This window comes from Lonchura striata, chromosome 30 (genome assembly GCF_046129695.1).
Source record: "Lonchura striata isolate bLonStr1 chromosome 30, bLonStr1.mat, whole genome shotgun sequence".
Lineage (NCBI taxonomy): Eukaryota > Metazoa > Chordata > Aves > Passeriformes > Estrildidae > Lonchura > Lonchura striata.
In genome coordinates this window covers 1,151,452-1,165,428 of record NC_134632.1, presented here as the reverse complement: position 1 = coordinate 1,165,428, position 13,977 = coordinate 1,151,452, and the positions used below count along the sequence as shown (strand labels likewise).

Below are 13,977 nucleotides of genomic sequence, written 5' to 3'. Positions count from 1 at the left end.
TTGCCCTCTCCCACCAGCCATGGCTCACCCCAACATCCACCTTCCCCTGGCACCTGGAGCGTGGGAAATCCCTCCAAACCCTCTGAGCATTCTCAGGGACGTGGCCACCCCCGAGCAGGATTTAACCTGCTCATTTGCATGCCCTCAACACCTCTAATTAAATCTCTGTGGTGCCACAGTCTTTTCAGCCTCCCCTACCCCTGGAAATCCCCGGGCTGTGCTGCCGGGATGATGGATGGTGGGAAGAAAACAGGATGGGTCCCACACACAGGAGTGGCCACGGGCACGTTGGGTTTTCCCTCTTCACGCTAAAAACAAGAAGGATTTTGCAGGTTTGTGGCCAGAGCCATGGGGCTGTGGAGGAAAACCAGTTCCTTTTGTGGTCATAGGGCTCCTGGCCTGGGATCACAGCCCAAGATCACCCAAGTGAGGGGTCCCCAACGCTCTGCAGCACGTGCAGCTCCCTCACTGAAATCCAAAAAGTTTCTATTTCAACCTCCTCAAAGCAAAAAACCAATGGTGTGAAGGTCACAGGGCTCCAGCCAGGAGCCACCAGCTGGGGACACCCCTGGCTGAGCCAGACACGGGCACGTCACTCCCAGAGTGCCCCAGATGTCACCCACTCACCCTCTGGAAATGGGAGAGGGGAAACAAATCAACAAATCAGCCTCCAAGGATGCCACCGGCGGGGGTGGGGGGTTGGGGAAGCCAAAGGGTTAAAAAGGCCCGGGGTTTTGTCCCGTTGCTCTGAAGGGCTGGGATCAGCAGCACACTGGGAAAATCAGGATAAGCCAGAGCCTGTGGGCCAGGAGCCCAGGATCAGGCTGGGACCCCCGGGATTCTCCTGGGGTGGCTCCAAGGGATTGAGGGGCTGGGTGGCAGCACTGAGAGGGCACCTGCAGGAATGGGAGATGCAGCAGCCAGTGACGGCCACCAGAAAGGGACCACCGGGGTGACAGGGACCATCAGGGTGACAGGGTCCCACAGGGTGACAGGGACCCGCAGGGTGACAGGGACTGGCAGGGTGACAGGGACCGCAGGGTGATCGAGGCTGGCACGGTGATGGGCACCAGGAGAGCAACTTGGGACCAGCAGGTTGGCAGGGACCCTCGGGGGATTGTGCCAGGGTGACCATGGACCAGGGTGACCATGCCAGGGTGACCATGGACCAGGGTGACCATGCCAGGTGACCACAGACCAGTGTGACCATGCCAGAGTGAACATGGACCAGGGTGACCATGCCAGGGTGACCATTACCAGGGTGACCATGGACCAGGGGTGAACCCAGCAAGACATGGAGGCAGGATGACAGGAGGTGTCACCAGGCATCTCTGTGTTTTCCTGTGTCACCCCAAAGCGTGCGGGCCCACCACCCAGGAGTCCCCGTGGAGGGCAGGACTTGTGGATTTGAGCATCTCTGAGGGGCACAGCCCTGGGGCTGTTCTTTGTGCCGTGACATCCTGGTCCGGTCTGACCCAAGGAGACGGATCCCACGCTTTCCCAGCCCCTGAGGGGTTAAATGTCCCCAGCCATCCCCCAGTGACGAAGAGACGCTGGTCCCCAGCAATTATTTGACAGATGCGGGCACACCGCAGCCCGGGCTGGTGACGTGCGACGGATCCAGGCTGGCTGGCGGTTTGTCCCTGGCGGGCACCCAGCGCCCGGAGCCACGGCGGCTTCCCGGCCCCGTGGCACCTGGCCGGGGCCGATGTGCCACCGGGAATTCCAGGCTCCGCTGCCTCTGCGCTCCCCTCTGCCTGCCGACCCCCCAGAACGCCCCGTGCTGTCTCTGGGGTAGGGCGTGACCGGGTGTCCCCCGTGGGAAGGGGATGATGTCCCCACGGCTGTCCCCGGGAGCGGAACAGGGGCTGCAGCTCGGGGCCATTTCCCTGCCCAGAGCAGCTGAGCTTTGGGGTCAGTTCACAGATTTTACACCTTATGATGCTGGGGGTTTCAAACCCTGAAATGGGGAAAGATTTCTGCGTCTCCAGAAGGCTCCGAGTCCCTCGCCGGCTCTTCCCAAGGGGTCTCCTGGTGTCCCCTGGGGGCTTCCCGAGCCTGGGGAAGGGCGAGGGGACCCGGCCGGGTCGGGGCTGCGCAGGGAATTGTTGCCTCTGGCTGGGAACTGAGGAGGAAAACAATAAAAAGGGGATTTGTAGAGAATCTGCGGCCGGTGCCGGTCCCAGCTCGCCCAGTGGGGTGACTGGGAGGAGCTGGGACGGGGCGGGGCGAGCACTTTGTCCCCGCCGGGGCTGGGAGCGGACGGGCCGCGCTCCTGCCGCGCCCCGGGGGTGGGGGGGCTTGGCTTTTGGGGGGAAGCAGCCCAAAATCTCCCGCGGGGACCGCAGGCCGCCCCTTGTGCCACCCTGCCCCGGAAAGTGCCACCCAAACGTCCCCAGCGCCAGGTGGTGTCGGAGGCGCTGGCAGGACCCGGACCCTGCACATCTGGGGCTTCGCATCTGGGGCTGCCACATCTGGAGGCATCGCACATGTGGGGGGGGGGGGTGCACACCCCGGGGGGTCGATCACACATCTGGGGAGTGCCACACATCTGGGGCTCCCCATGCGGGCATGGCGGATGCACCTCTGAGGGATGACACATCTGGGAGGGTCCCTCACCTGGGGGGTGACACACCTGGGAGTCACACATCTGGGGGTCACACATCTGGAGGAGTCACATCTGGGGGAGTCACATCTGGGGGGGGTCACACATCTGGGGGTGACATATCTCAAGGGTGGCACATCTGGGGGTCGCACATCTGGGGGAGTCACACATCTGGGGGAGTCACACATCAATGGGTGGCACACCGGGGGGTGACACATCTGGGGGGTGACACATCTGGGGGGTGACACATCTAGGGGGAAGACACATCTGGGGGTGACACATCTGGGGGATAACACAGCGGGGAGTGACACATCTGGGGGTGACACACTGGGGGGTGACGCATCTGGAGGGGTGACACATCTGGGGGAGTCACACATCTGGGGGAGTCACACATCTGGGGGTGACACATCTTGGGGTGACACATCTGGGGTGACACATCGGGGGTGACGCATCTGGAGGGGTGACACAGCTGGGGGTGACACATCTGGAGGTGACACATCTGGGGGTGACACATCTGGGGTGACACAGCGGAGGACGGGGGCGACGCGGGAACGTGCTGCCCCCTCGTGGCCGCAGTGGGGATTGCACCCTGTCCCTCCCCGGCCGGGGAAACTGAGGCACGACCGGCAGCCCTTCCCGCCCCCTCTGGGGGGAATTCGCAGCTCCCCGGCACCTGCTCCCCCCGGGTCTGCCGGGCGTGTCGCCGGCCGTGCCCGAACCCTCCCAAAGGGGGTCGCCTGCTCCGTGTGACGCCTGGGGGATGCAGGACGCCAGGGTCCCTCATGGTGGGGTCGGTTTTGTCCACAAACCTGGGAAAAAGAAGGAGAGAGAAGCTGAGCAGGGATGTGACAGCCTGAGGGACTGGGGAGCACAGATGGGACCCTCGGGGACACAGGGGACACGGCCCAGCTGGTCCATCACCTCCTGAGTTGCACCGGAGAAGCCAAAGGGCTTCAAACGAACCCAAACCCCACATCCCGCGCCGGGAGAGGTGGTTCAGAGGGTCACCTCAACCCCACAGACCCGACCCGCGGGCACCCCGTGTCCCCCCAGCCAAGCTGACCCCCGGTTCTGGGGGTGATGCCTCCCTGCAGCCATCCTTCACCCAAATCCTGGACTCTGAGCCCGGCTCCTGCCTCGGTACCAACCACCCTGGGAGCCTTTGCCGGGCAGGGACAGCTTTGGTGAGCCCGGGATTACCCCGCGGGCAGGGACAGAGTCCTGTGCGTGGCAGGGCTGGGTCCTGCCGGGCGGGACGTCACCGACACCCAGCCCCGGGGCGGGGGACCTTGGGCTGGGGACAGCCCGGGCCCGCTCCCGCTGGGTGCCCCGGGGCCAGCACGCCCTGCGCGGGGTGACTGCGGGGGTGGTGCTGTGCCAGGTGCTCGTGTCCCCGCCGTCCCTCCCCTGCTCTAACGAGAGGGCAAAGAGCAGCTGGGTGCGGTGCCGACGACGAGCCCTGTCCCCTGCCCCTGTCACCCTCCGCAGCCACGGCCCGAGCGGCGGAGCCAGCCAGCGAGGTGAGCGGGGGGGACACCCCGGGGCAGCGACCCCACCTCGGCACTTGGGGTTCGGCTTCGGCCGCCGGCGATCCCCCCGGGCTGGGATGGAGCGGGGGGACGGAGAGGGGGGTCAGGGCGGTCCCGGTGGCCACCAGGGTGTCGGCACCGCCCGGGATGGGGGGCTGGGGACACATTGGGGTGGCACAAGGACCACGCCCAGCATCCCACAGCAGGATCGAGACGCTCTGGCTGCCCCCCGGCAGGATGGGGGACCCCTTCGGCCGCTGGAGCAGCAGCCCGTCCCGGTGAGCGGCCAGCGGGGTCCCACCCCGGGGACCCCCGAGGGGTGGGAGGCACAGGGGACAGGGGTGTAAATGTCCCTCTGTCCGTCCAGGAGTGAATATGACGACAGGAGCCCGCTCCGACGTTCCAACAGCTTCGTCCGCCTCACCGGGAAAACCATCTACAGTGAGTGAGGGCTGCACCCCAAAAACCCCTTTAGTGCCCCCCGCTACCGCCCCCAGCCTGTCCCTGTCACCTCACCCTGCGTGTGCCCTCAGACCAGCGCAAGGACTACGGGCAGACCCTGCTCAAGCTCCAGAACGATTTCCAGCACCACGTTGAGGTAGAAGCCCCCCCAAACTGCCCCGCGCCCCCCAGCCTTGCCAGGGGCCCGTGTGGCACCGTGTGGCACCGTGTCCCCCCCAGCACCTGCTGACGATGCACCTGGAGCGGGAGCTCCGCAGCGCCGAGGATTGCCTGGGGCGCCTGAAGGAGCTGGAGGAGCAGGGGCGGATCTGGGGGCAGGATGTCATCCTGGAAGTCAAGGACCAGGAGCTGGTGCTGAGCGATGTGGAGAGCAAGGTACGCCCCGGCCAGGGCACCCCAAAGCCCGGCACCCCCTGAATCCTGGTATCCCCGAGCAGGGCACACCCAAAGCCCAGCACTCTTCAACCAAGGCACCCCTTGAATCTCGGTACCCCCTGGCCAGGGCAACCCCAAACCCCGGAACCCGCGGCTGTGGGAACACCCAAACCCCGGTACCCCCGACTATGGGAACCCCCAAACCCCGGTACCCCCTGGCTATAGGAACCCTCAAACCCCGGTACCTCCAAACCCCGGTACCCCCTGGCTATGGGACCCCCCAAAACCCGAACGCCTCCTGCCCAGGTACCCCCAAACCCCAGTACACCCCAGTGCCCGCCACCCTGGCAGCTCCTATAGCCCTGGCACCCCCAGTCTGGCACCCACCCCTTCCCCACCCCCAGACTCTGCTATCCCCCTCCTATGCCACCCCACCACCCCCATTAAACCTCACACCCCACGAGCCCGACCCCACAGTCCCACCTGCCCCCCTTTAACCCTTTCCTAGCCACTGGGGGACTGAGCAGCCCGTTTTCCGCCTCGCAGGAGGAGCTGGAGGCTTTCCCGCTGGGAAGCGTGCAGGGATGCTCGGCCGGCCTGGGCAACGCTGTGCTGGCCGTCCGCGTCCAGGAGCGGAGCCCGCCGAGGAGCAGCGTGCTGCTCTTCCAGTGCGAGCGGCTGGGGGTGAGCCCTGGGCGGGGAAAGATGGGGGGCAGCCCCCCGGGATGGGCTCTGAGGGCAGCGGGTCCGTGCCAGGCAGAGACGCTGCGGAGCAGCCTGGAGAAGGTGCTGAGGCAGAGGAAGGAGGAGCAGAGCGATCACCACGGGCACAGGTACGGCGGGTAAGTGGCGCTGCGGCCCCTCCCCGGACACAGCTCGGCTGGGCCCCCCGGTGCCGCTGCCCGAATCGCGGTGAGTCCGGCCATGGGGTCTCCTCGTGGGCACGAAGCCCCCCGAGCTGAGGGGTGAAGGAGGGCAGTGCCCCAGCTGCCGGCTCAGCCCCCCCATCCTGTCCCACGCCGTGAGGACAACCCCCACCCACCCACGGCCTCAGCCTCCTTCCCCCCACTCCATCCCCATGGGCCCAACCCCCTGACCCCATCCACAGGCTCACTCCCCCCCATCCCAGCCCCTTTTCCTCATGCCCGCGGGCACCGAGCCCCCACGGCAACCGTGAGCTCGGGGTCCCCTCACCCCCACGGGCACGGCGCGCCCCCCGCCCTATTCCCCATCGCTGCGCTCCTCCTCCCTCTGACCCCACAGACCCCACAGCCATCCCCGGCATCGCCCCGCTCCCACCCCGTACCCCCACCCCGCACCGCCCCCCACGCTCAGCTCACCCTCTCCTTCCCCATCCCGCTGGCCCCGGAGCAGCCCGGACTCGCCACCGAGCCCGGCCCCGCCGTACGCGGCCCCGGAGCGCTGGGCAGAGTCCCCCGAGCCCGACCCCTACGTGTTCCCCCGGCGTGGGGCGTCCCCCCAGCGTGGGCTGCTCGCCTCGGACTACCGTGAGTCTCGGCCGGGGAGGGAGGCACCGCACCGTGCCTCAGTTTCCCCAGGAGCGGGGCTGATGCTGGGGACTCCGGTGCCACCAGGTGCGCCGGACGCCCCGCGGATGGCACGGCCCCGAGCCCCCGCCCAGGCCGTGTCCGAGGCGGAGCGAGATGTTGTAAGTCCCGAGCCGGCCGAGCCCCCACGGGTGGGGACCCCGCAGCTCCCACCCAGCACACACCGCCCCCCTGCCCCCGCAGGAGATCCTCAACCACGTCCTGGGCGACCTGGAGCTCTTCATGGGCCGGCTGCAGGCGGCGCTGAGCTCGGCCAGCACGAAGAAGAAGCCGAAGAAGCCAGGTAGGAAGGGAGGGGGGGTCCCTGGGGGGCTGCTCGGGGCTCTCCCGGTGCCAGCCCCCGGCTCTGCCCCTCCAGCGCTGCCCCCAAGGGATGAGTACACGGATTTCTTCCAGAAGGTGAAATACGCCCTCAACCTCTTGGTAGGTCCCGCTGGGCTGGAGGGGAGGCTGGGGGTGGGGGGGATGTGGGGAAGGGTCTAAATGGGAATGGGGGGGAGTGTGGGGGATGGGGGCAACGGGGAACTGCGTGGGGATGGGGCCCTGTGGGAATGGGGGGTGTGGGGATGGGGATTGCATGAGAACGTGGGGAGTGGGGCTGTGTGGGGACGGGGGGCCATGGGGTTAGGAACGGGGAAGCTCCGTGGGGTGGAGGGGCTGCTCGGGGTGAGGGAGATGAGGGTGAGCTGAGGGGCTCTGTGGGGACGGAGGGGATGCGTGGGGTGGAGGGTCCGTGTAGGGATGAGAGCTGTGGGTGGGCTGGGGGGCTCCGTGGGGCTGGGGGGGCTGTGTGAGGACAGGGGGAGCTCCGTGGGGACACCCCCCCCTCCCACAGGGACGGAGCCACCTCTACGTGACGGACCCCGACCCCCTCGAGCTGCTGCGCCTCATCTTCTCAGCTCTGTCCTTCGTGAGTGCCCCCCGAGCGGGTCCCACCCCCCAAAATGTGTGACACGGGTGGGGCTCACCCCTCACCGCCCCCATCCTGGGGTGCTGCCCCCAGGCGCTGGAGCACAGCCCCAGCCCCGGCCTGGCCCCGGCGGTCCGGAGCCCGCTGCTGCTGCCCGAGGCGCTGCAGCTCCTCGAGGAGAGCCTGGGCGACGAGGACTACGGCGTCTGGAAGAGCCTCGGCACCGCCTGGAACAAGTCCAGGTGGGCTCCGGCCCCCCGACACCGAGAAAGGGGGTCTGGGTTTGGGGGGGTCACAGCGCCCACCGCGGTGCCCTCCCCGGTGTCGCAGGGCCGAGTACCCCGAGAGCGCCCCGGTGCCCGCCTACACGCCGGTGTTTTCGGACGGGTGGCTGCCCCCCGTGATGGAGCAGGAACGCCGCGGGGGCCTCCAGGACACCCCAGCGCCTGCCTCAGTTTCCCCAACTCCCTTGCGCCGCCCTTCCCCGTCCCTGCCCCCCGCGCAGGCACCGGCCCCCGCCTGGAGGGACAATCCCAGCCGAGAGTGAGTGCCCCCCTTTCCCCACGCGTGCCGAGGGTCGGGGCGAGCTGTGCCCCCCGGCTGGGCACTGATCCACCCCCTCACCGCCGCCAGATCCCCCCTCCCTGCCCAGGGGCTGGTCCGAGCCCTGTACGACTTCCAGGCTCGCAACTCGCAGGAGCTGAGCGTCAGGAGGGGGGACACGCTGCAGGTACAGACGGGGGGGACCCTCCACGGGTGCTCGTGGGGAGGACGCAGTGGGGACCGCGGGGCCCTGCCCTGTCACCTCCCGCAGGTCTTGGACCAGCAGAGGAAGTGGTGGCTGGTGCAGGACGAGCGGGGGGACAGGGGGCACGTCCCCGGCAACATCCTGGAGCCCGTCCCGGAGCCGGGGCGCAGCGCCTGGCAGGTGGGCGGCCTCTGTCCCCTCCCTTCCCCGAGACCCCCCCAGGACGCGGGGGCCACCGCGATGTCCCCTCCCTCTGTGCCCCGCTCCAGGACAGTCCCCCCACCCTGCAACCCAGCTCCTCGCCGGCGGAGGTGACGGCCTGGCTGATGGACAAGGGCTTCTCGCGGATGTAGGTGGTCCCTTGAGCCCCCTCCCCGCAGAACGCGCGTGGGTCCGTTTGGGGCGGGGGGCGAGCCCGGCTCACCCCGGCCCGCCCGCAGCACGGTGCGGACCCTGGGGGTGCTGCGGGGCCACGAGCTGCTGCAGATGAGCCCGGCCGAGCTGCGCGGCGTCTGTCCCGAGGAGTGGCGGAGGGTCCTCTTCAAGCTGTCCCCCATCCGGACATCCCTGGGGGTGAGGCACTCCCACCCCGGACCCCCGCCCCACCTCGGGACCCTCGGCCCCGCGCCCCCTCCCCACCCTGGCTGGCCTGGCGGGACCTCCACGCCCAGCCCCGGCCCAGGGGTCCCGGGGGGTGTGGGACCCCCGGCCCCCTCCTCACCCCTGTGGGTGACAGAACCTCGGCCCCAGAGCCCCGGCCCGGGCTGGCCATGGTGAGGAGGGACCCTCATCCCCGTGCCCCCTCCCCTTCCCCCATCCCCTCCTCTGCAGATCGGTCCCAGGGACTGAGCCACCGAGGCCACACCGATGTCCCATCACGTCCCCCCCGATGGAGCACCCTGGGACCGGCTGGACTTGGGGGTGAACCCACCCCCCCCACGACAGAGAACCACTGCCTGAAATCAGAGAATCCCCCGCGAAGGAAGGAGGGGGGCAGGCACCCCCCTCGGCGGGGTCCGGCGCCGTGAAGCGACTTTGCACCCCCAAAATGTAAATTGATGTGGAAAATAAAAGTGACAGCAGTGGGGTGTGCAGAGTCTGGGGGGCAGCCCGGGGCCAGGGAGAGGGACGAGGGGAACGGGGAATAGGGGAATAGGGGAATAGGACAGGGCAGGGAGAGAGACAAGGGGAATGGGGAATAGGGGAATAGGGGAATAGGACAGGGCAGGGAGAGGGACAAGGGAATAGGGGAATAGGGGAATAGGGACAGGGCAGGGAGAGGGACAAGGGAATAGGGGAATAGGGGAATAGGGACAGGGCAGGGAGAGGGACAAGGGGAATGGGGAACAGGGGAATAGGGGAATAGGGACAGGGCAGGGAGAGGGATGCAGCATTTCACCCCCGCAGCACCCCAAGCACACTCCTGGTCCCCATCTTTGCGAGTCGGTGGCAGCGAGGGGCCCCAGGGGACAGGGCTGTCCCCAGCCCACCCCGCTCCGCACCCCGGTGGGTGGCAGGGCACCAAGGTTCCCTCCCCCCGGCCTTTGTCCGGGCTGCCTCATTAGAGCTCGTTAGGAACGTGCTAATGAGGAGTGGGGCTCCTTTCCCTTTCCCAGGGCAAGAGGAGGGCCCAAACCAACCCAGCCACACGGATTTGGGTGCCCCAAACCAACCCACAACACGGGGCTGGGACCCCCGGGGCAGGGACCCCCGCTCACCCCACACGGGGTACCCCCCACCTCAGTGCCCCCCCCAACACCATAAGTCTTGTGGGGGGCTCAGGCTGCCACATCTAAAAAGCGTTTTATTGTCTTGGGGGGCGTCATGGCAGTGGTGCTGCCCCCCCCGAAGGATGGAGGGTGCTGGAGGGGCTGGGTCAGGACTCCCCCCACCCTCTGAGCCCCCGTGCTGAGCTCCTACAGCTTCTTGTTGCCCCACTTGGCCATCTTGTTGTTGATGGGCATCTTCTGGAAACGGCTGGACTTCAAGTAGGCAGCCACCTTCTCCAGAGCCTGGGGGTACACACGGAGCGTCAGGGGTGCCCCCACCGCGGCAGCCCCCACCCAGGGGTGCCCTCGGGGTGCCCCTGCTCACCCCAAAGCGCTCCACGAAGTCCTTGAGGTTCTTGAAGGGCTCCAGGCACTTGGGCTCGAAGATGCGGTTCTGATCCAGCACGTCGAACATGAGGAAGTCCACGAAGGTCAGCTGGGGACATCAGGGGGACACAGTGAGGACAAACCCCCTCCCCAGCCCCTCAGCCCCCTCGGGAGCCCTGGCAGTACCTTCTCCCCTGCAAACCACTTTCTGTCCCCCAAGAAGTTGGAGAAGAGCTTCAGCTTCCCCGGGAGCTGCTCCAGGTAGCCCGGCTTGAGCTTCTCCTGAGGGAGGAAGGAAGGGTGAGGATGGGCAGCCCCAGCCTGCCCCCATGGGGAGCACCCTCCCTGTATGGGGTCCCCAGTGCCGGCACAGGGTCCCCAATGCTGGCACAGGGTCCCCAATGCCGGCACAGGGTCCCCAGTGCTGGCACAGGGTCCCCAGTGCTGGCACAAGGGTCCCCAATGCTGGCACAGGGTCCCCAGTGCTGGCACAGGGTCCCCAATGCTGGCACAGGGTCCCCAGTGCTGGCACAGGGTCCCCAGCCCGCAGGACACTCACAAAGTCAGGGTTGTAGCAGACCATGACAAGGCTCATGCGGAAATCCATGATCTGGTTCTCCAGCATGTCCACACGCAGGATCTCCTCCTCTGTCTCACCACCTGCACAGAGGGTTCAGCACTGGGGGCCCAAACCTGTCCTGACCCCAGCCCTGCACCCCAAACCCTCCCTGACCCCAGCCCTGCACCCCAAACCCCCCCTGACCCCAGCCCTGCACCCCAAACCCTCCCTGGTCCCAGCTCAGCTGCTGGCTTTGGGTCCATTTACCTTCAGCTCCAACCCCATGCTCACCCCAACTCCAACCTGAACCCCAATCCAAGTCCAACCCCAAACCAAGCCCAGCTGAACCCCAATTCAATTCCAACCTTACTCCAATCCCATCCCCAACCCTACTCCAATTCCAGCTCCCAACCCAACCCTAATACTAACCCTACTCCAACCTCAACCCTACTGCAATCCCAACTTTAATCCAACTCCAACCCCAACTGTAATCCAACACTAACCCAAATGCAATTGAACCCTAATCTAATTCCAATCCTACTCCAATCCCCCTCCAATCCCCCCTCCAATCTCACTCCAATCCCCCTCCAACTCCAACCCCACTCCAACCCCTCTCCAATTCCCCAATCCCCCCACTCACACATGTTGTGCTTGCGGGCGATGTAGCGCAGGATGGCGTTGCTCTGCGTCAGCTTGGTGGGGCCGTCGATGAAGTACGGGAGCTGGGGGGACACAGGGACATGGGGACACAGGGGACACAGGGACATGGGGACACAGGGGACACAGGGACATGGGGACACAGGGACATGGGGGACACAGGGACATGGGAACACCTGGACGTGGCGACACAGGGACATGGGAACACCGGGATGTGGGGACACAGGGACATGGGGACACAGGGGACATAGGGAGGTGGGGACAGGGGGACGTGGGGACAGAGGGACATGGGGACACAGGGACATGGGGACACAGGGACGTGGGGACACAGGAGACACAAGGACAGGGGGATGTGGGGACAGGGGGACATGGGGACAGAGGGACATGGGGACAGAGGGATGTGGGGACAGAGGGACATGGGGACACAGGGACATGGGGACACAGGGACATGGGGACAGGGACACAGAGACACGGGGACACAGGGACATGGGGGCACAGGGACACCGGGACATGCTAGAAGGGACAGAGGGACATGGGGATATGCTGGAGGTAACAGAGCGACGTGGGGACACCGGGACATGCTGGAGGGGACAGAAGGACACCAGGACACCCCCCTCCCAGCCCCCCAGCTCCCGAGCACCTACGTTGGGGAAGTCAAGGCCCAGCTTCTCCTTCTCGTTGATCCATTGGCTCTTATCGTAGTCGGGAGCTGGAAGGGAAGGGGGGGTTGGGTGATGTGCACCCCAAAAGAGGCTGAGGGTGCTGTGGGGACCCCTGACCCCCCTCACCTTCCCCACAGCTGTACAGCTTGTCCTCATAGGGTGTCTCGGTGTACTCCAGGAGCAGGCGGATGGCGTGGGCGAGCTGGGGAGAGGGATCGGTGAGACGCCCCAAAAACACCCCCAAAAACACCCCCCAGAGTGAGCCTGCAACCAGCTCACACGTGGGGAAACTGAGGCACAGGGGAAGGCAAACTGCACCCCCTTCCCAGTACCCCCTGCACAGGGGACCCACCCCAAAAGCAACATCCTCCCACCCCCGAGTTCAGCAGGACCCCACAAGACATCCCAAACCCCCCCAAAGACCAGAGGGGCTCCTGCAGCTCCTCCCAAGGTGAGGAGCACAGCCCAAGACCCCCCAAAAAACCGGAGGGACCCCACGGACTCACCGCAGCCCCACAAGGGTGGTCCCTCGCCATCCCCCCCAGGCTGGGTCCACCCCAGCTGCCACCCCCAAAACACCAAGGGACCCCCACAACAGCCCAAAAGCCACAGGAGACCCCCGAAGACCCCCCAGAAACCCCCAGGAGCCAGGGGAGACCCCCGAGACACCCCAAAGCCCAAAGGGACCTCCCGCAGCCCCCTACGAGATAAACGGGACCCCCCCACGAGCCCTCGCTGCCCCCCAAAAGCACAGAGGGACCCCCACAGCCCCCCCAAGCCAAAAGGGAACCCCACAGACCCCCGCAGCCCCCCCAAAGCGCGGTGGAACCGCCACAGCCCCGCCCCCAAAACCAGAAGGGACCCCCCAAACCCCCCGAACATCCCCTGCGACCCCCGAAAGACCAAAGGGACCCCCGGAGACCCCCCCCAACACCCCCATGGAACGGGGGGAACCCCGGACACCCCTTAAGTCCCCCCAAAAAGCGCAGGGGGAGCCCCGGAGCCCTCTCAGGGGTCCCTGCAGGCCCTCCCCCGTGCAGGGGGGTCCCGGCGTGGGGGTCCCGGGGTGCGGGTCCCGGGGTTGGGGTCCCGGGGTGGGGATCCCGGGGTGGGGGTCCCGGGGGTGGGGGTCTCGGGGCGGGGGTCCCTAGGTGGTGGGGGTCCCGGGGTGGGGGTCCCGGGGGTGGCGGGGGTCCCGGGGGTGGTGGGGGTCCCGGGGTGGGGGTCCCGGGGTGGGGGTCCCTAGGCCGTGGGGGTCTCGGGGCGGGGGTCCAGGGGTGGTGGGGGTCCCGGGGTGGGGGTCCCCCCGGGGGTGGCGGGGGTCCCGGCGTGGGGGTCCCGGGGTTGGGGTCCCTAGGCCGTGGGGGTCTCGGGGCGGGGGCCCCGGGGTGGCGGTCCCGAGGGTGGGGGTCCCCCCGGGGGTGGCGGGGGTCCCGGGGTGGCGGTCCCGGGGGTGGGGGTCCCGGGGCGGGGGTCCCGGGGCGGGGGTCCCTAGGCGGTGGGGGTCTCGGGGCGGGGGTCCCGGGGTGGCGGTCCCGGGGCGGGGGTCCCGGGCCGCGGTCCCGCTCACCCCGCGGATGTCCCAGTACCCCAGCACCGCCATGGCCGCGATCGCCGCCCCGCCCCGGCCCCGCCCCGCGGGGGGCGGAGCTCGGACGGGCCGGGGCGGGGCGGGGCGGGGCGGGGCGGGGCGGGGCGGGGCGGGGCCGGGCGGGGCGGGGCGGGGCCGGGCCGGGCCGGGGCCGGGGCGGGGCGGGGCGGGGCGGGGCGGGGCGGGGCGGGGCGGGGCGGGGCGGGGCGGGGCGG

The 13,977-nt window shown here is 67.8% G+C and overlaps 2 protein-coding genes across 2 annotated transcripts; one reads left to right on the top strand and one right to left on the bottom strand.

The window, feature by feature from the left end:
* Positions 1 to 4,371: 4,371 nt before the first annotated feature.
* EPS8L3 (EPS8 signaling adaptor L3) lies at positions 4,372 to 9,046 on the top strand. Its single transcript, XM_077789007.1, is given in 19 exon segments — positions 4,372 to 4,412; positions 4,502 to 4,575; positions 4,668 to 4,732; positions 4,816 to 4,971; positions 5,518 to 5,655; positions 5,728 to 5,813; positions 6,343 to 6,640; positions 6,723 to 6,822; positions 6,898 to 6,962; positions 7,375 to 7,449; positions 7,543 to 7,691; positions 7,780 to 7,888; positions 7,890 to 7,931; positions 7,934 to 7,992; positions 8,083 to 8,179; positions 8,264 to 8,347; positions 8,410 to 8,546; positions 8,638 to 8,770; positions 9,029 to 9,046. Coding segments are annotated over 19 exon segments (1,926 nt in total).
* A 935-nt stretch (positions 9,047 to 9,981) lies between these two features.
* On the bottom strand, positions 9,982 to 13,818 carry LOC110469179 (glutathione S-transferase Mu 1-like). The gene is made up of 8 exons (XM_077789050.1): positions 13,742 to 13,818; positions 12,298 to 12,373; positions 12,154 to 12,218; positions 11,493 to 11,574; positions 10,853 to 10,953; positions 10,480 to 10,575; positions 10,292 to 10,402; positions 9,982 to 10,209 (listed from the first exon to the last, which is right to left on the bottom strand). The coding sequence occupies exons 1-8, from the start codon at positions 13,772 to 13,774 to the stop codon at positions 10,114 to 10,116; spliced, it is 660 nt and encodes a 219-aa protein (XP_077645176.1). The 5' UTR covers positions 13,775 to 13,818; the 3' UTR covers positions 9,982 to 10,113.
* Positions 13,819 to 13,977: the final 159 nt, after the last annotated feature.